Source organism: Clytia hemisphaerica, unplaced genomic scaffold (genome assembly GCF_902728285.1).
Source record: "Clytia hemisphaerica strain Z4C2 unplaced genomic scaffold, Clytia hemisphaerica genome assembly, whole genome shotgun sequence".
Classification (NCBI taxonomy): domain Eukaryota; kingdom Metazoa; phylum Cnidaria; class Hydrozoa; order Leptothecata; family Clytiidae; genus Clytia; species Clytia hemisphaerica.
In genome coordinates, this window is record NW_027103851.1 from 453538 (window position 1) to 475647 (window position 22110).

General features: G+C 35.4%; 2 protein-coding genes across 2 annotated transcripts; one reads left to right on the forward strand and one right to left on the reverse strand.

The window, feature by feature from the left end:
* The first annotated feature begins 2317 nt into the window (after positions 1 to 2317).
* On the forward strand, positions 2318 to 8904 carry LOC136807674 (interstitial collagenase-like). Its single transcript, XM_067064270.1, has 9 exons — positions 2318 to 2594; positions 3069 to 3174; positions 4146 to 4288; positions 4505 to 4781; positions 5026 to 5133; positions 5566 to 5676; positions 6028 to 6352; positions 7387 to 7725; positions 8094 to 8904. The coding sequence occupies exons 1-9, from the start codon at positions 2475 to 2477 to the stop codon at positions 8272 to 8274; spliced, it is 1710 nt and encodes a 569-aa protein (XP_066920371.1). The 5' UTR covers positions 2318 to 2474; the 3' UTR covers positions 8275 to 8904.
* Positions 8905 to 14466: 5562 nt separating this feature from the next.
* On the reverse strand, positions 14467 to 16653 carry LOC136807675 (leucine-rich repeat-containing protein 70-like). The gene has a single exon (XM_067064271.1). The coding sequence runs from the start codon at positions 16441 to 16443 to the stop codon at positions 15079 to 15081; it is 1365 nt and encodes a 454-aa protein (XP_066920372.1). The 5' UTR covers positions 16444 to 16653; the 3' UTR covers positions 14467 to 15078.
* Between the last annotated feature and the right edge of the window lie 5457 nt (positions 16654 to 22110).

The window sequence follows — 22110 nt, forward strand, 5'->3', positions numbered from 1 at the left end:
AAAAAAACGTGTATGAGAAACGTGATGTAAAAAGTTTTAATAAACATTAGATAGTTCACGCAATGACGTTTTAATGTCTGTTGATTTAGGACTCTTTAAACGCCTCTTCTCCAAGCAAAATCTTTTTTGCTGACCAAATCAAAATTTTGATTTTTTGTCAAATTTCCAAAGATATTTTCTTAGCATTGATATTTTCTAATAGACCTATACACACTCCCCACTGGAAAATTTGGAAAGAATTTCGTCCCCCGTGGGAAAATTCCCTCAAGTTTCAGCCCTATTGAAAAATCGACTTTGATTTCATCCCCATTCGATATTTAATATTTAAAAATTGCACTCCAATCCCATCCCCACTGGATTTTTTAACCTTGGGTCAACAGAATTCATATTCCCGTTGGGATTTCAAAAGGAGTTTTTATCCCCACTGAGGAAAAAAGTTCCACTGGGGCTGTGAGACAGGAATTACCTTTTCAAGGGTTCAGGATTGGAGAATTGTATTCAAAATTTCAAAATCTTATACACCCTTGTCTCAGTGACCGGGTGGAAAACAATAAATCTCGTCAGGTTTTTCTTATATTATAGTATGGACAAGTCTGGTTTTACCATAATTCATTAATTTGAATACTTTCTTAATTTTGCAACTTAGAATCTCCGTAGAATTAACATATTATGTAAATTGTCACCTTTCCGACAAATTTACATATTACGTTAAAGTGCACTAAACCCGTTTAACGTTATATGTTAAATCACTGACTGAACATTCACGTAAGAGAATATGGCGTTAAGGGGGTGGCAAGGCGGAAATTCTTTTGGTGGCGAATTTATAAATGGTAGGCACAGAATTTTGCAGCTTGCTTGCCCTAATAAATGCATTCTTCAATCGGGTTGATAGAATAAATCGTTTTGCTGGGCTTGAGAATTCTAGTTTGTTTTGACTGGCTTACTCGTTATCCTACTGGGAATTAAAATTAAGCCATTCCTGGTAATCTTTTCACCGGGTTTTCCAGTGGGGGAGTCTGACCGGGTCAGAGATCAGAATAAGGAGTTAAGGAAAAATTGCCTGGTCGCTACGGATTAAGAAACTTTTTATAGGATAAGATTTCTATCTATTAAAATGCTTAACCCCACTTAACTATCAAATTCAATTTTACCGGGTCCATCCAAAGAGGAAAATCGAGACAAGAAAGTAGCCAAGGGAGGGGGAGGGCAGACTTGGGAAAAAGAGGTGTGGGAATGTGCCGCTGGTTAGGTTACCTTTTTTCACCTGAATGAGCACCAGGTAGGAGTCCCAAAAACACCAAAATAGAAAAGTTAGTCTCTCGTAGGGTACGTTTTTGGGGAATTTTGGGAAATTTGGGAAAAAAGTGGTCACCTTTTTCGAAAAAACGAGTCCCACGTAGGGTCCATTTTTCGAACCTTTGCGGGGAAAATGTAGAGTATAAAACAACATAATCGTTTCAAATGATTGACGTCAAACAAATATATATTGGAGAGAAGTGCAAAAAAGTGTAAAAATAACATATAACACCAGACCAGAAAATTATTATTTATGTCATTTTGGTCAGCTTTGTGTGTTGCGACTTTCGAAGTGAATGAATAATGTTCTCAGTTGAAAGAATATTCGAATATTATAAGAACTTACAACTAAGAACATCGTTCTTTCACTTCGACGAAGTGGTATACTGGTTATCATACTTGACATACGCCTGGGAGGCCCGAGTTCGATACCCCCCGTGTCTCTACGATTCACTTGGCAAGTAAATATACCTTCGCCCAGGTCAACCCATACCATGTGAGGGGAATTGGGTACCACTGCTCTGATACAAGATTGTGGGTAAATGAGACAGACATTGTGACGTGCCGTGGCACCCATAAGAATTGACCTCTCGTGAGCATCACTCTTCCAGTGTCGTTCGAGTGTCATGGTATACGCCATGGCTTTGCAGCTCCCGTCTGTCAAGTCACAGTGTCTGTCAGCGCTATGATTCCTACTCCTTCGTGTGTAGGACTCATTCCGAACGTATTCGGAGTGCTCATATCTATCTAAGAACTTCAAGGGGCTAAGGTTCTATTCATAATTTAACTTTAGTATCTAAGTTCAAAAGACAATCAAAAATGAATATCAATTCTTAGAGTTGTAAAGCCATCGGTGTTATCAGAAATTACGAAAGCTGTCTAACTGTCTTTTTTACTTTTTCCGAATGTAGTTCTTATAAAATCTAGCACACAAAACTAGAACGTAGTGCGAAAAGAAAACATTACGTCTTATGTTTTCATACGCAATAGAAAGACGATATTTTGTTTTGCCTTATGTGTAGGATGATATGACACATAGCTGAACTTGACCCTTATAAAAGGACTGACAATCTGACAGGTTAAAATCAGAAATCAAAAACAGGTCTCAGAGAGAAGACCAAATATACAAGAAACTAGTATAAAGAAAAGAATTGGGGAAAATAACAAACGAGCAAAGAATGGGACGAATTACACATTTGCTTGTTGGAGTAATACTGCTGCTGACAGTTTATCACCATGTTCATGCACAAAAAGTTGATACCGGTAAACTGACCCCTAAAGTTGCTGCCGATGTAAAGGTATAATCAATTGATATTTTATTTGACCATGTGGAAACTTTCAGCGTACTGAAATTTAATACCTTTGAACAAGATTGATTTTGAAAAATTGGATTGACTTTAAAACACTATAATAACTAATTAAAGTCTCAAGCAATAGATAAAATGTAAGAAATACCAATAAAACAACCGCAAAGTGCTGAATAGGTGTTTTAAAATTCCTTTTTGAATAATGTGAAAGCAGAACTCAATTCTTCTATGCCTTTTGACGCAATCTTATTCGAGGTTTAACTATTCATCATTCGATATATATTAAAAGCCACCCTAAAAAAACTCTTCTGAATGACGTTCTACGGTTCGTTAGTCAAGTTAGAGAGTGTCGACCCAGCCGGGGTTGCCCTTTATATAAAGTTTGATCTCTCCCAGTTTATTTCCGCTTATTCTTTCCTCGCTCAAGGAGTTTGAAATTTAATCAAGACTATCTTTCTCTTTCAGGCCTATATGGAGAAGTATGGATATTCACATGGCTTCAATGTTGGATCCTCAGTTGCCAGCGAAGAATTGAAAAAGTTTCAACAATATGCAAATATCGCAATCACAGGTAATAATTTGCACCAGGAATTTGGAAACCAAAGGGAAAAAATGAGAAAACAGCGAGCGACAGCACCGATTCCTATCCTCTTTTTCCCAATCTCTGTTTACACCTTGTCTCAATGTTGAAGAGGGTTCCATTTTCTTTCAACTCTGTTTAATAAGTTTTTCCTATCATTTGTAATATCAGTCGGTTGCTAATTACTTCTTAAAAACCAATGCTCTAAGAGGAGAAGCAATAAGGTTTCATTAGTCAATATACAGGGTGTCCCTAATTAAAGTATCGAGTCGAAACACAACTATGAGTAGAAAGTTTTATGTGCGTGTTCACAAAATTGTATTTTAAGCTCTCCCTCTTTTTTCTTTGTCATTACGATTAATTTATACGTTGTAACTACCTTTTGTAATAAGCCTGTGTGATGGAGAACGTTCTTATATTTTAGCGATAACACACACAAACTTTTCTACTCAATCGCATGTTCAAACTCGATACTTTAATTAGGGACACCCTGTATTGGACAAAATTTTTCACACACGCTGTGATAACATGCTGGGTATGACACTTTTAGCCTAGCAGTTGACTGCAATTCTCTGACGTAAGAGCTAATAAAGTGACAAGTGGAATGCGATATGATTTGCACCCACAATAGTTTGTTATTATAATTTCCAAGGTTCAAATATCAAATAAAAAGGTGTAAAAATCAAAACTTTTTATCTTTTGACCTTGATTTGATACTCCTACCACTAATCCAAAATTTGAAACTAAAACTTCAAAATATTGATAATGGTTTATGTAAAAGGCGTTTTTAACCGCGAGGGACAAAATTGGGTTAACGAGTCAAGCTTGATGCTTAGCAACCAAACGGAAAGGTATCAAGGATAAGTTGAGAAATCAAGGGCGGCAGGTGGGCATCTAAAGCTTCGGATTGCCCTCGACTGCGGTTGAAACTTTCTTTCAGCTATCTTGCTATCGTTTTTCAGGTCAGCTTGACGATGCCACTCTGAAGAAAATGAATGATGAACGATGTGGAATGGCCGATTTCAATTTGGAAGTAAATAAACGTGTCCGAAGATATGTTCACCAAGGGACAAACTGGAAGCCACTGTTTAATAAGAAGGGCGAGGTACATTCCTTTTTTTAAGCGTAATAATTTTTTTGCTGAGCCTCGGGTAATCTTATCTTCTCTGCATTTTCATTCTCAGGTCGTTATTATCCTGTTCTTATTTTCGATTAAAATGGACTTAATTTAGGCTTAATACCTAATGGCAGGAAATACGAAATCATACAATTAATTTCACGTTAATAATTAATTTTATCTTCTTTTTTTTAATTCTTCTAGATGACGCTTCGTTGGACATTATTGAATACGGATAGTGGAAAAACAGTGACATACGCACAAGCCTTAGAAGCAATGAGGATAGCTTTCTTCTTTTGGAACGAAAAAACTGATATCGATTTTGTTGAAGTCTCAAAAGACAAAGTCGGAACCCTCGGCAACGAGAAGGAAAATATTGAAATCCTTTGCTCTTTCGAAAGTGGAGGCCATGGCGACCCTTACTATTTCGACGGCCCGGGCCGTACACTCGCTCATGCTTTCTATCCATTGTCTAACAAAGGTAAGGTGTTAGTGGCATTAATTCGGTTTTAACATGATCTTTCTTGGGATTGGTCATTAAACGGAGAGACTAGCGGAGACTTGGAAAAGATTTATTCTTAGTTTAAACTAAAAATAAATTACACTTGATTTTGCGGAGAGAAACTTCAATATAGTATGAAGAACAAAATGGTTAGATAAAAACCAGGTCTTGTAATTTATTGTACTGACTGCTCAAATCTGACGTCCTGGTTTCCATATTGCAGGTCTTTCTGGTGACGTTCATTTCGATGATGATGAGGAATATACTTACAAATCAGCCATAGGGAAAAACTTGTTGTGGGTGGCCACTCACGAAATCGGACACTCTTTAGGTAAGCCTATTTCTTGTGTACAGTCAACTCTCTCTCTAGTTCGAATCTCTATTATTCGAATCTTCCTGTAACTCGAACTAAAATATTTGCGAAAATATTGGCTCCCTAGCTGGAAAGTGGTTTAAAATAGGCTCAGGAAACTATTTTCTCCATTTTGATAGTTTTCTTTACTTGAAATTCGCAACTAAACGTATCCATGGTTGACGCTCTCTTATTAGACATTCAACTACTTGCCTCCATCATATGATAATATTGAAAGTCACCGTCAACAAGAAACTCTCATAAACGACATTTTACTTTTCTATACGCTTCGATGAAAACCCTATTTCCCTTGAAAGTCGAAGCAGAGAGCGTCATTCTGTAAACATCGCGTTTTTAATACATTATCAATGGTTCGATTCCTCATTACACAAACTACTCTTTTCTTTGCAGGATTGGCTCACTCAAGCAACCGCAATGCAGTGATGTACCCATGGTACACAGCTTACAATCCTGACATGAAATTATTGGACGATGATATCCTCGGAATCCAAACACTTTATGGTAGGTTTGAAATTGTAGAATTCATAATTCATCCAGGAATAGTGTAACAAAAACCTGGGTACGTCAGAGATCAAAGAGCAAAATTGTTACCATTTATCAACATTCTTCAAACCATTCTTATAATGTTTAAACGCAAGTCTCGTGATTAGCAAAAGATTCGTCCACACCTTTAGCTTTAAGGCTCGAGATCAGATCAAAGTACAAAGAATTCTCCAGTTTATTAACTGGCCAGCTTATTAGGCTCTTGGTTAATTCTCTTGACCAATCCAAATGAATCTTTGGAAACCATCTTTAAAAATTTTACACGTTAATTTCTTGAGTATTAGAAATTCTTTTCTCCACATCATTTAGGCTCAAGAAGCAAAAAAGCACCAACACATCCTCTAGCAAAAGTTGATCCTACACTTCCACCACCAACCAAAGGAAATTGTCCACAACAAGGAAAAATCACAGCAGTTTATTACAGCGATTTATACAAACAAGAGTTCGCATTTACTACCACTAACCATATCTATTTCCTTGGATATAAAACCAGAATTCCTGTCGTCAATCGATTCAATTATTATCCAAAGGTCATTGTTCCTGGCACCATTGAAGCTGTGTTTACATTAGAAGGATTCCAAAATTTTGGATACACTAAAGACAAATATCAATTCATTTTCAATGACCAAGGAAGGTAGGTTATTTAAAGGGGAACTCAACAAATTTCGGATTTTTTTGTTTCTATCCTGAAATGGTTTGTTTCAACTATAAATTTCAAAATTTCAAGGTTGCAACTCTCCTTTCACTCTAAAAATTTGTTTAATGAGCTTTTAAAAAGAGGCTCCCCTCTACTAAAATGAAATTGTTTATCAAATAAAAAAGACGCACTTTCAGCTGTTTTATGACGTAGCTGCATTCAGAAAGAGGAAGATGCTTATCTTCTCAGGCTAAAAATCAGTGAAGACAGGCCCTTCAGTAGAGGGTTTGCGACTAAATTTTTGCGTTTCTTGTTGGATTTTTTATTGTTATTCAGCTAAATCACCCACAATTTACCAGGAATACTTTTCTATGTATTTATTTTTTATTTAAAACAGAACTCTGAAAACATACTGTAGTCATAACTGAATTTGTTCTGTTTTCTGAATACTTTGACGTCATAATCCAAAGAGAAGTCGATCTTTTTTAAAAAGAAAGGGGGTGATTTTTTTAACATATTTTTAACTGAAGTTAAGAGAGATTTTTCATGATTTTTATTTGAGAGATCGAACCTATATACTTTCTTTCTCATTTTTATACTTAATATTACTAAAAATCAGGAAAAAAATAAAGATGAAAAATTTGTTGAGTTCCCCTTAAATCCTCATATTTATATGAAAACTTTATACTGAAGACTATTATCTAACTGGCACCCTTTTGCAGCACATTTGATCTACACAGGACAAGAGGTTCATAGAGGTCATTAGACCTGCGAAATATATTGCTATAAAATAAGTTTTATCTAGAAAATTAACAGTTGAATAGTTTACACTTGAGGATTATCAGAAGACAACAAGACGTTAATTTTTCATTCTGACAATTTCGTGCCGCCTTGGACAACAATTCTTTTCAAAATGTAATTCAAACTTAAATATATGTCATGAAAGAAAGTTTAGCATCCTAAGTAAAGGAATTAGGCAAACCTATCTTTGACTAGATCCAATTTTCACCATGTCGTTCTTTACTTCACAGATATTGGCAATATTATGGATTTAGTTACGGAAGCGGTAATGCCAAGCAAGGATTTTCCATCCACGATGGCCAAGGGCCTTTACGTTTACGTTTCCCGAGATACGTCAAACACGTCGACGCCGTTTTTAACGCCGTATTCAATGGACGAACTTATTTCTTTGCTGGCACTGAATACTGGCGTTACAATAACAAACGACGTGAATTTGATGCCGGATACCCGAAAAACATTAAACAATACTGGGGTGGTTTACCAGGGACAGTTGATGCTGCTTACAGTTCACCGGATAAATCAACAACTTATTTCATCGCTGAAGGGAAATTCTACCTTTACGATGACGTGTAAGTATATACACAACTTTTAAATCGTTTTTCAATCTCGTACCCAGAGAAATATGAACCTTGCACTTTCTGATTTCACTGATGCATGCGATACATTTCCTGAGCACTATCAGAATTGTGAAATACCAAGCTTAGGAATTGGGTACAAGTTTTGGATTTTTGTTAGCACTATCAGAATCGTACACAGCGGACTAACAAACTTGAAACGATTTTGGTTGTTATACTAAGGGATATCAATCAAACATTTAAGAGGGGGAGGAAAAACAGGCAAATTCATTTCAATAATCAAGTTTGATACTAGATACTGGATACTGGATATTATTAAACATACTTGTTATTTGAAAGATCTTTCTCTCTTTTTCTTTTAGCAACATCAAAGTGAAATCTGTGCATGAGATTTCCAGTTTTCTTCAATGCAGAGGTGCTGCCCAAATCATTGATAACTCAAGCAGATCATCTAACAAGCTTGGTCTTATTGGAATGATATCATCTGAACCAGCCAAGTTATCCGCTATTTCATCTCCAGGAGAAAAACCAAGAGAGCCTTGAACGGATTTAACAATCGAACAACAAGGAACTAAAAATATAACTAAAAAGTTTCAAAAAGATCATTTGGTCAGATCTTGAAGTCACTAATTTATTGAAAAAAGTTTTAACTTTCAAAGAAAATAGTTAAAGTTTTAAAGGATACGTTTTGCTTTTTTTATGAAAACCAGTAAAATTCGGCTGAGGCTCTCAAATTTCGTGGTCTTTAGACTCAAATGTTTTTATATGTCATGATATTCTTACTGAGGCCTGGAATTGTTCTTAATTTGTTCTTACCTGTTGATCAAAATTAAGCCTCGTTTTCTTGTGAAATTGTTCTTATAAAAAAAGCTCGTAACGAGGAAAATAATAAAAACTTTTACTAATGCCATTGTATAAATTTCGAACTTTTAAAGAGACATCGATATTTTCAGACTTTAAGATTTTTTATTCTAGGGAAAATGGTTTCATTCAACATTTCAAGTTTTAAGTTGAATATACTTTCTGAGTATTTATGACTTTAATTTTGTAAAATGAAAAATTTAAAACACATTGTTATATTTATTATTTTTTACAATACTTTGGAACGGTTTTATATTATTTTTAAAGATGTTTTTAGATTTAGAGAGAAAGATAAATTTTCTTGATCAAAGACTCACAATTTTCAGGTTTTTTAACTAAAAGTAACTTTATCACTATTTAAGCTCTTGCACGTTTTTCTAAAAGAACATCCAAAATTTTTGAAGCCGGATGTTCTTAACTTTCTGAGTTTTAGTGATTTAAGCCTAAAAATGTCGTTAACATTTTTCTTATTTTCAGCATTCTGTAAGTATTTATGTCCATTTTCCTAATTGTTCTTAATATTTTGGCCATCGAAGCCTTGTGTTCTTATATATTTTGTTTTTATAAGAAAGGTGTATATTTTAAGTTTGAACTTCCTTTGTGGTACCATAGAAACTGCATTATGAATGAACTGCATGAATTACAGGGAGTTACTGTATTTCCAGCCACAGATCTTTTTCTGGAAAAGCGCATTATCGGAAGCACAAATTCAAATTTTTGTTCATTGAAGTAGACGCCAAAACCTCTACCTGAAATTGTTCGTTGTAATGGCCTGTCAAAAACAAACTAGAAGAATTTCCATTCGAAATTTACAAGATTGATTACAAAGACGTGTTGTGGTTGGGAGGTCGTTTTCCGATCTTTTTTCTGGCGTCCTATCATAATCACCGTCAACCCGCAAAAATTGAAAAGAAAAACCTGCAAGCAGACATTTTTTTATTGGTGACGCATAGGAAATGCATTTGTGTAATTTATTTTCTGATTTATAATAATTCGGTTTTTGTGCCTTGTGTCATGAAAATAGTGAGGTTAAGTAAATCGGTAAAATCACGACGACGAACGAAAATTTAACAGGCTAGTGAGTTTCAACCAATCAAATTTCGTATTTCCACTAGCCTATTACATTTTTCGTTCGTCGTCGTAATTATCCTGGTATGCTTAACCTCAGTAATATGTTCATGTTCGAATGTATGGCCACACTGCTCCGTTTTAATTCATGATATTCATGACGTAATGTTTTCTACGGAAAGACCCCAGTTTTTGCCAGTAGTGGCAAATTTTAGCTAGAGAAAAGTCATTCAAAACTTACCACTACTGGCTAAAACCGGGGTATTTCCGTAGAAAACAATATCTTGAATATCATGAATAAACAAAGTGAAACAAAAACTGTCAGTCAAAAATTGAAAAGAGGAAGAAGAAGCTGTTTACTTTTTTTGCCTTTCTTTCTTTAAGCCGATCAAGAAAGACCTATAAAGATGCTCCAAAGGTTTCCAACATTTGAACGATAAACTTGTAATACTCCCTGTGTCACTGACGCGGTGGGACCCGAGTAGGGACAATTTTCATCACAAAGCCGAGTTCCTCTTTTTTCTAAACCAAAATAAGAAAACAGACTTGATTATCTTTCTCTTTGCCTTCAACTCACTCTCGACATTCTCCAGCCACAGAGACACATATGTAACTTGAGAATTCATACTTACAAATGGCACCTTATTCAAATTCGAACCCAGTCCCTTAGCTCGCTTTTTGATGATTCTGATAGCGCTCACGAACAGTTTGTATCACGTTCATCAGGAAGATTAAAAAGGTGATGCAAATAGTTTTACACCCCTGTCTCAGTGCCCCGGTTTTTTCCCTCAGTGAGTATGAAAATTTCTATCAAAATGCCAATGGGGATAGAAAATCTATTGTTTGCAGCTCGAAAATTCAAGTGGGGATGGTTTTGGAGTGCAATTTTTTACATTCAGTTTTCAATGGGGATAAAATCATAGAACAATTTCGCAGTGGGGTTGAAATTGTAGGATTTTTTTCCAACGGGGACGATTTTTTGGCCTATTTTTCCACCGGGGGGGGTCCACCCGGGTCTGTGACACAGGGGTGTAGTTTTGAACACTTTTTGACCAGATTAAATTTGTAACTGCTGGCAAAAGCTGGGGTATTTCCGCAGAAGACATTATATTAGAATACCGTTCATTGGGGTGCTTTTCTGAAGATCTTTTGCCGAGTCTCGTTACTAAGTAATAAAATTTATTTTGAGAGATAAAGGCGACATCATTAGTCTAGGATTCGGAAAAAAATAAGGAAATCAAAAAAGAGGTAGTGATAGACTTTTATATCCTGTAAACTATAATTTTAATGGTGCATAAGGGAAATAAACTTCATTCATTACATATAGTGACCCCCTCCTAGGAGCAGTGGCGGCCTGGCAGGGGGTGCAGGGTGTGGAGTGCACCACCCAGAAAGACCTGAGAGGGGCGCCAAAAAAGCTTTTCAAGGGGGCGCCAAAATTCTTTTTGATGTTTGGTTGGGCGATTTTGCGCCATTTGACACGTTTTTAGCGCCTTCTATATAAGTGCAATGTAAATTCTTTCACCTGCGGCGCTTAGTTTTATTTTACGAATTTTTTCAAAACTACTATCAACATTTAATTTTGAAAAGTCAAAGCAAGACAAGTGTCTGTTGTGTATCCACCAGGGGTTAAAGAAGATGCTCACCTCCAAAATGAGAGATTGATCGAAACTGTTCGCTGTGGTTTTTGTGGTCTTGTGTGGATTAACTTTCTCCCTTTTAGAATATCGTATAAGCTGTTTGACCTTTCTAAAACAAAATTTTTTTGCCTGCGGCGCCGGCTTAAAGAACCCTTATTCTTGCCAAATTTCGAATTTTTGGGGCCTCTTTCAGCCATGGATCTTTAATGATAAATAAAAGTTTGTTAACTCAAAGATTCAGGGCGTTACTTTCAACCAGGCACTGCTCTTACAGTAGTTTCACTTAATGGTATAGGGCGCAAATAAGGACAAAAATACCAGGGGCGCCAATTTCATAGCTTGCACCACCAAGAAAATTAAGCCAGGCCGCTACTGCTAGGAGACGAAACCAGAAATGATCCAACAGAAATGCGCTACCTGTTTCCTAACATTCTAATTTTTACAAATCAAGTAAATATTAGGGATTATAGCAAAATAACACCCTCCCGGGGAGGGGGTATTGGGTTGGCTGATTTTTGGCCTCGTATTTGCGGTTGGGACCTCCAAAAACCCGAGCAAAAACCGACCCTTAGAGAGACTTTTTTGAAATATTTTTTTCGCTTTTTGAAAAATTCCCTACCCTTATTAGAGAGAGTTTTTTGAATTTTTCCACTCTAAATCAAAAGTTCTTTCTAGAAATCGTGAATTTTCCGACCCAATAAGAAATAAGAATCATCGTTGTTGAAGATCTGATTCTCAATCTACAGTTAAGTCTTTTTAACTCGAACCTCTATAACTCGAATGTTTCCTTTCCTCGGACAAGCTTTATGGTCTTTCAGTTAACAATGCCTTATAAACCTTCCTCCATAATTCGAAATCTTCTTTACTTGAACGAATGTATCCCCCATGCATGTTCGAGTTATGGAGCCTCCGCTGTATATATGTTACTTTTTCAGAAAAAACATTGTCTAAGAAGGTCTTCTGATATTGTTGACAGTGTATTTTTGGAAAAATAGGAAGTATACCGGACAAAGTGAAATATATTTCTTAGGTCGGATCTTCTAGTCTTTAAGTAGGGGAAGCACGCTTTTTTGCAAACAGTCGGATGCATAATTTCTCACTCTTGGTGACATGTCTGGCATGTTTAATTTTCTGCAGAATAGTCATTTTTTCATTGATGCTGAATGATCATAAATCGACCAGAACTGTTGACGATCAAATCGTCTGCGTACACGTAAGTACGTAAGTACGTAAGTACTTATTATGAACCAAAGTATTTGAAAGATATCAAATCTCTATTCTATTAAGATTAAAAAAGTACCAATGTGATCTCAGGCACAGAACAAGATTTTTTACAGATTTTCTTAACTCGAACAAAAAGTCCTTATAAACCTTTACTCCATAACTCGAAATTTCCTTAATTTGAACAAATTTGTGTTCACTCCCTGTTCACTGTGTGTTTGGGTTTGAGATATACACCCCTGTCTCACAGCCCCAGTGGAGCTTTTCTCCTCAGTGGGGATAAAAATTCCAAACAAAATTCAAATGGGGATATAAATTCTATTGTTCCAAGGCTAAAAAATCCAGTTGGATGGTTTTGGAGTGCAGTTTTTAAACATTGATTTTCAGATGGGGATGAAATCAAAGTCAATTTCCCAGTGGGGCTGAAATTCCCGGATACTTTCCTACCGGGAACAAGATTTCTGCCAAACTTTTCAGTGGGGCTGGGGTCCCGGTGGGTCTGTGACTCAGGGGTATAGATATGGAAACTCCACTGTATAATGAATTGATGTCCAGGTGGATCTCTTCTCTGGATTCTTTATCAATTAGCCTTTCGAAACAAAAACAATAGGAGTTTTCAGAAGAGAAAATCAGCATTAATTAGAACCTGTGATTGCTGCTGCAAAAAACTCAATATCAGTAATTTGTCCATATCAACTATTATGAATTTATTGTCATTAATTCAAATGGCTGTTCGGTTTTATGCTAAACCATTTTTAATTGGGTTCGCCTACTGTATTGCTCCAACGGAAGTATGTAGCTTCATCTAGTTTTATTTGACAATCTACCCCATCAACAAATTTAGTAATTTAGTTAAAACATAGACGTTAAAATTTAATGCAAATTAGGAAAACATTGTCTTTAGTGGAGCAATTCGTTCAGTTTTTTCAATAATCTTGATTTCTTGGTATCCTCAGTATCAATGATCACGATTTTTTCATTCAAACTTAAGAAAATATTTTCATGTCTAGGTTTAAACGTCTAAGTATAAATTTTCTTTTTGGATTTCTTAATAAAAACTAGTTCTACCAGTTAGAATCATGCATGACCTTCAGGTTTTCTTTAAAAATATTTTCATAGCTTATTCAACTTTGACCAACAAATTTCTGGCAAATAGAAACAAACAAGATATTGAAATAAAACAGCAGACGACCAGGTTTGGTCGGAATAGAAAACTTAATTTTTGGATCTGAAGTCGTACCTTGAATTTGTGAAGTTAGGACTTTGAGTTCCTGTACATGAAGGTATTCAGTTAAAGATCCGTCCACAGACCGGGGGTACTAGGTTTGCGAGGTGACAGGTATGTCCGAGCCGAGAATCGAAAATCGACCCTTTGAGAGACAAAATTTTGGTGATTTTGGGACCCTTTGAGAGACTTTTCCTAAATTTTGGTCCATTTTTTCCAAATTATGGTTTGATTTTCACCAAATTTTGGTCAAAATTTTTGGAAATCGTGACCCTTTGAGAGAGAATTTTTTGATTTTCGTGATTTTGGGACCCTTTCAGAGACTAACTTTTGAATTTGTACCCCTTTGAGAGACTTTTGAGGAATGAGAAAAGATACCCTTATGACTCGCACATACCCGGCACCCATTTTGCCTAAGTACCCCCCCCCCCGGAGTCCACAGCATACACCCCTGTTTCCTCTCCTTCGATATCTGGTGAAACTATTACCTATTTGAGAAAAGAAAATTTCTAACCAGCATACTAATTGATTTTTATTCTTGACCTACTTTTCCAGTAGAAATGGTGTCCCATAGGTTAAGTTATCCTGAATTGTTCCTGGGTTGGATGGAAAAACTAGGTTTAAAAGGAAAATGAAACGAGAAAAATTATGTATAAAAATGACAGCAGTTTTTCTTTTAAAAAATATCATAAATATGTACAGTCGCCATAAATCTAAAATTCATCAAAATAATTTAAACAAAGCCTATTTATTTTTGACATCTATTTTTCTTGGACATTCTTATTTATAGGGGACAGGTTTCTTTTAAAACAAGAAAGCTGATAAGATTGTGAAGATTTGAAATACAGCTCAAAAGTTAAATTTCACGAAGCAAAACCCATCTTCCTTTTTTCAAAAAATTTTTAAAAAACGAAAAGCTCATTTTGAAATTTGAGATTGACTTTTTAAGACTTTTGTGGGAGTGGGTAGCTTAGAAGCTTAACAGAGAGAAACGAGACACTCTCAAAATAGAATTTGAAGAAACCCTTCCAGATTTTGACGTGTCATCATCCAAGGCAGATTTTTTCTTTAGATCCTGCTAACACTGAAACATGAAGACCATGTCGCACCCCTAATTTAACTTTCTCGGCTTAGTGTAAAAAAGTCTAGTTTTTTAAATAGAATTTATAATATCAAATTTTTCCGTAAAGGCGAAAAAAATACTAATCACATATAAACAACACAAATAAACGTAAAAAATGCATCATTTATTAAAATTTTAACGAGTTTATCCTCTACTTAGAATTTAGAACCAACTCTGCATTCCTTACGGTCACGAAAATATTACATAAACTATACCGGTACCGAACCGGTCAATATCATATGTTTTAAGTCTGGTGGAAAATCTTCATTTTCTTCTACAAGTACTTTCGCAATTTGCGATTTCTGTTCGTTTGTACCATCACCAAGTCTTAATAAAATGGCACGATTTTTATCGTTTTCATAGCGTTTTTGTAGCTTATATTCCTCATATCTCTTCCACATGAAATAAACAACAAAACAAATGATAACAATAAATTCGAACGCACACATTGCGTATAGAATCTTCAGTTTTTTAGCATCATCCTCATTAGGGATGTGTTCTTTAACTATGATATATTCCGTGCGGTTGTTTTGTCTCTTAAGTGCAACCATGTTTGGACTGAGTGGTTGTGGCGGAGGTTTGTTAACCTCGACAACTGGTTTTTCGGTACCGTAAGTGTATCCTTCACAAACATTCGTTTGACAGTATTTACCTTTGAACCTTTCTTGGCATTCGCATGTGAATGTTTCCTTGTTACCAACACATTTTCCTTCATTCTTGCATGGATCTAAATCACATAGGGAACAGTCATCAAGCTCTTCATGCGCATCCATAATATGGGCATCTACATGATACGGTGTAGCGCAATAAGCCCAGAATTTGTACTTAAGCTTGAAATTGACTTTATAGTTCATGGCGTTACGGCAAGAACAATCTAACGGGTTATCAAGCATGTTGATCTTTCTGGTGATGTCGAAGTCCTCGAATGCATTCTCTGGAATGACTCTGATCTTGTTGGATGCAAGACCAAGCATTTTCAACCGCATTCCTTTGAAAGCATGTGATTGGATGGTGACAATCTCATTCCTGGTCAACGCTAGATGTTTCAGTTTTGGTAAAGTGTTGAAAACGTTATTGCCAACTGTTAAGAGTTTATTATCTTGAAGGAGGATGGAATATATGGATCTCAATTCATCGAAAACACCTTCTTGTAAATGTGCGATTTTGTTGAACTGCATTTCCAAGTAAACCAAGTTGTTCAACCCAATAAAAGATCCCTCATCTATCTCGATGATTTCATTTTCATTTAATACTAGTTTCCGAAGATTACTAAATCCCCGAAAAACGTAGATTGGGATTTTCTTCAATTTGTTCTTGGAGATTTCCAATGTTTTCAAACGGCGTAAATGAAACATTGAACTTTCGCTAATGCTTTCTAAATTGTTTGATTTCAAAACTAATTCGGTGATACCATCTGGGATCTCCAGCGATGAAAGATCTGATTCGGTCATATCCACGTTCTCACAAGTCATTGTAGTATCGGAACAATAACATTGTGTTGGACATGCGTACATTGTACCAAATAAATTGCATATAAAAAATAATGCGAAAAGCAAAATGCTCCTCATCTTCATTTCCCCTCTTCTCAGAGTTATAATTTCAGATAAACTGAAAATCAAAGTGCACTCAAATATGGGTCTTTGCACTGCTCAAAATTTCTGCAAAGTTGTATTCAATGATTTTTCCACTTTTCCAGACCAAGTTTGTTTATTTCCGACAAGTGTTTGCTTCCAATGGATTTACGTTATGCCGGGCTCTTTTTTCCTCTTCTTTCTTTTTTTCTAATATCTGAACAACAAAGAATGAAGAATTGAAAATAAATAAGCTTTGAATATAAGAAACTTTTGTGGGAATTTGAATGAAAAAGAACCTAGAAGATTAATATGAATTTTATCATTTTCTTCGCTAAAAACTAATATTTCACATAGGAAGTCTTTGTCAAATATTAAGAGAAAATCTTATTGGGGGTCCCTTTTATGTCGTATTTTCGTATAAACGACAATCAAAGAATAAAGGAAAACTCCAAGTTTGTAAGAGATATGAAAAACAATGAAAAAGAGCAGAAGACAATGAAACCTTTATCAGTTATCCCTCCTTCCAAAGAGAAAACCTATAAAGACTGCCTGTGATTGGCTGAGCTTATAGTTGTTATCATAATGGACCAATCAGAAACGATATTGATGAAATATTTATAGAAAGAATCGCACTAGGTGACAAAAGATAATGGAGTAAGAAGACTCAGAAGACTCCGAACCATGCTGAGACTTACTATTTGTCCTGTCTCCCAAATATATTTCTCGAGATCAAAGCGGTGGAGCGTTCAGAACTTACGAAATCCCTAAAATGTAAAATAACGCACTCCATCTAGGATCATTCTGGTATGAATAAGAAAGTTTGTTTGATTATGATGTCGATTAGTTAGAATATCGAAGGAAAAATTCATGACGTATTTTTTCAAATAAGCATTTAATTGCCAGTACTTGTAAACAGAAGTTTCCTATCTTGGTCCGTTAGGTCCAATTTAAGACTTAACACTCAATTGTCAAAAGGAAGAGGTTATAACAGTTAGCCAAACATGAAGAAAATGCCACCAACTGACTTAAAGCAATTAAAACCCTCACAAACCCTTAACCGAGTGAAGAAGTTCCCAAGATATTTGTCAATACCATGAGATAAAAACCTAAAGTGAAATTCATTTTGAAAAATATATAATATCAAATGTTCTATGAACATAGCATTTACTCTAATTTCATTTTCAATCTCAGATTTTTTAACTTGAAAATTGAATTCTCAAAATATCTGCTCCGAAAACACGACCACCTAACAGCAGATGTAAATGGCAACTGACACCAGTCACTGAACAAATCGAATCTCTAGTTGCTAATACTAGATCTTAATTGATACCTTCTATCAATTCATCCATACCTTTTTAATTGGTGTTCGAAAAGAATGATTTAATTACTTCAATAGCGACCGGCAAATCAAGCAATTAATCAAATTGTTTCTCTTTCTTGAAAGATGAATGAAAACAATTTTTAGAGATTCCTGTCTACTTTGGCTACCGCTCATGTCTTTCATACGGCACGGTGTTTTTTCCGTTATTTTAATATAAGAAATTTTTTTTGTAAGAGCAAAATTAGTAAGTATTTAGCCTGCGTTCGGTTTTTGGCGACTTAGGTAGGAGTTTATGGAGTCGAAACGGCATTGAAGATTCAAAATCGATCATCCCTGGCTTGCTCAATAACGAGCAAAGAATTCTACAATTTATATTTTATATACACGTTTTTTTATATAATAACATAAGGCTTCGATGGCCAAAATGTTAAGAACAAGTTAAGAACATTTTAATGCTTTGCAGACTCTAAAATGGCCAAGTTCTAAAGAAAATGTTTACAAAATGGTGAAAATAAGAACATGTTGAGAACATTTTTAGGCTCAAAACTTAAAAAGTTAAGAGCATCCTAAGGCTTCAAATTTTTTGGATATTCTTATAAAAAACGTGTACTGTACATCGCTGATGAAAGAACGAAATTTTCCATGAAAGGTAAAAGGAAATTATTCGTAATATGTTTTTCATGCTGGTGTGCATTGTTTCTGTTCTTCCTTCTATCATTTCTTGTGTTCTTCTGGTGTGCGTTGTTGAAAAAAATATTTCAAATATCTTCACGTTTGTCTAGAATCCGCAACTGAAAATTAAGTTCAATAATTTGCTATATAACTCCGCCCGAAATATTGCAGCGTTACTTGTATTGCATAAAATCACCCCTGTCTCAATAAGGTGGTATATACGTTTTTTATAAGAACATTAAAATTTTTAAAGCCTTCGGATGTTCTTAACATGATCTTATTTTCACCATTTTGTGGGTGCTTTTGTCCATTTTCTTAAGAAATTGGGTGTTTGAAAGTCTGCAAATCTTGAAAATGTTCTTAACTTGTTCTTGATATTTTCGCAACCAAAGCTTTATGTTCTTATATAGTTTTTTCTTGTATGTAAAAAACGTGTATTGCTTTGGAATGTTCCAACAGGATGATAAGCAGATAATGCATGGCCTTCATGAAAATATTGCGATTTATTAGCCCGATGTGAGTGATATTCAACGAAGCAAAGCGGAGTCGTAAGCGAGTTCTTTTCCCCAGGATACAGCACCAAGTAGAAAACGTCAATTTATAGAAGCACTTTGTACAACCCCTTATCACAGACCCACTGTAAACCCTTCCCACTGGAAAAATTGGCCAAAATATCGTCCCCGGTGGAAAATTTTCCTTCAATTTTTGTCCCCACTGAAAAATCAAATAAACCAGTCCTCACTGCAAAATATTATGCTACTGTATTTTTCCAATCCCCACTGAATTTTCCTACCATGTCTGAAAGAAGGAGAAGGGGGTGTTTTTGTAGAAACAAGATAAAGACTAAGGTAGTATGATAAATATAAACAAAAAAAGTAATACAACAAACTGAACAGCTGATATAATTGAATTAAGTTCCTCTAATCCGACAAACAACTTAGGTGACGTCAACTTGCAATAACCGTACGGGTTCCTGTACATTTGTAGCGGTTACTCTGTTACGCAGTGAATCTCAAGAAGTAAGCTATCGAAAGTGCTGAGACTAACTTTTCCAGCATCTGGAAGAACTTTGTTTCTAAAGCCGACGCAACGTAATGGACAAAAATGCTCGAAAAATAGTGAAAGTAAGAACATGTTAAGAACATTTTAGGCTTAAAACTCAAAAATTTCAGAACATCCGAAGGCTTCAACAGATTTAGATGTTCTAATAAAAAAACGTGTTTAACCCTAGAAAATACTCAAAGGATCCCAAGACAGCTTTGTTCTGTTTGTTTGTATCGAGCTAGAAATACAATGTCTGTATGTTTCTGTTTTAAAAGTTGGGAAAACATAACGACTTCAAAATGACAAAATCTTAATTGTAAAATGGCGACCTGTCAACTGTCTTCTGTCAGACCGTATCGGAAGACACTTATTATGGTGACTCCTTTTATAAGAAAAAATAAACAAAAAATAGAATAATACCGGTCGTAAAAAGATGCGAGTGTCTGGCCCGATGTCTATTCAACTTTTTCTATCACGGTCATTAATCATTGGGCATCAGCAACCAAAACCAAAAGTCACATTCTTAAATATCTGCTACCTTGTAGACCAATAAACATTACTTTGCTTGATACACTTTTTTTTAATAAGACCATTCTAAACTTTTGAAGCCTTGGGTTGTTCTTAACTTTTTGAGTTTTAAGCCTAAAAATGTTCTTAACATGTTCTTATTTTCGCTATTTTATGAGTAATTTTGTCCATTTTCCTAAGAAATCGGGTGTTTTAGAGTCCCCAAAGCCTTTAAATATTCTTAACTTATTCTTAGCATTTTGGCCATCGAAGCCTTATGTTCTTATATAGTTTGTTCTTATTAAAAAAAACGTGTACTTTGCTTAATAATAAAAAATCTCATCAATCAACTGTAAGCAGAATCCGATTTTCTTCCACATTCTCATTTTTGTCGTCAATGTATTTTTAAACGTTTTGCTCATTAATGAAAAATCGTATGTGTAATTAAGTAGTACTGATTAGGCTATAAATCCTAAATAATTGCCCCATATTGAAACGTTTAGACAATTTGCCCAAACTTGCCCCAATTACGTTTGACTCGATGAAACCAAACTTTCCAGTGCTAAACCCTTTCCGATTGAGCTAGGTAAGCAAGATTATTGGACATTGTGTGGTAACCAAAAGAAATAGCTTCTAAATAGGGCAGCTGGTAGCCCAATTTAACTCATTAGCAAAAAAGTAATTTGAGTAATTTCGTGAAAATGCAAGGCTCTTTTGTTGCAAAACAATTAGGCTAAACAAAGATGGTTCGAAAAAGCAAAGCGCAAGAAAAAGTTTAACTTTACTACCCGCTGGAAGAGTAACCTAGCTATTGTTTCCCATTCATTGGGTCCATCAAAAAATATACCGACATGCTTTGATCTCATTGCGGAAAAATTTAAAATCATAATTCTGAGCCACCTTCCTAGGATTTTGTCAATCAATGAAATGATGAAATTCAAAATCCTGTTATAAAGGACAACATTGCCTTGCATTTGCATTTGGAACTCAGGCATCTTCATCCTATCTCAATCCTTCTTAGGTCAGCGAGACAGACGTGAACTTGTAACACCAATTGACACCAATTTGTCGAGAATTCCTTCACTGTTACTCTAAAAACCTGAAAAACCAAAAGACGTAAATACATGCAATACCTCAGAAAATTTAACATGTTTCTTTGCAAGTAAGCAACAGCAAATGATCAACTAATGAAGCCAATGAAGAAAAATAAGGCGATTTATAATCCCCGATCAAAACAAGTTTTAAAGAAGGGAGTAGGCATGGACACCTTTTTAAACATAATATGCGTTGGAATCCCGCTGTGATCTCACAAATCGCATTGGATTAGTATGGAAACAAAAGTACTGAATGTGGTGATTAGTTTACACAAAGCGTCAAGTGTGTGGTAAATGAATTGCAGATTAAGAAGAGGAGGAGAATGAGAAGTTTTGGATGAAAAATATTAATCTTCTTGTTATAGGCAGAATTATAGAATGATTAAGTAAGGGGCGGGAGATCTATTGCATTCTGAAAAAGAAACATTCCTGCCCTATTTTTACTCATTCAAAGTGCTACCATGTTTTTATGAAACGGTGACGAGTTTTTACGCAAAGTCGTCTACACGAGCTACGACGCAGTCGCTCGTGTTACCGTTTGAGTGAGGAACAAGTCCATTATGTTATTTACAAAAAATACCGTCTGTCCTTAAGTAAACACTACATTTAAATACACAAGAGTGGGCAGGGTCAAACGAAATAGAAATTGAACAAGAAGGCGGGATCTCATTTAGAAAAATGATATTCATTAAATGGGAGTCTGTCTCCAGAACATTGATATAGATTCTACGCAGAGTTCAAAAAAGTTGTTCAAAAAAGCAAAAACGCTATACGCGTGTATGTAACCAAAGGATGAAACAGTATCACCTCGTCTGTAATATTTACAGTAATGGAATAGAGAAATGACTTAATGAAACCGAATATAATATAGGTCCCCGGCGGGGATGCTCCGATGAGGTTCGAAAAGTATGACTCTACATGGGACTCGTTTTTTCAAAAATTTTGCCGAAATTTAGGAAAAAAGTGGCCCTGAATGGGACTGAAATTCCAAGATTTTCTCAAATTTTCTACTTTTATTTCCCAAAGATT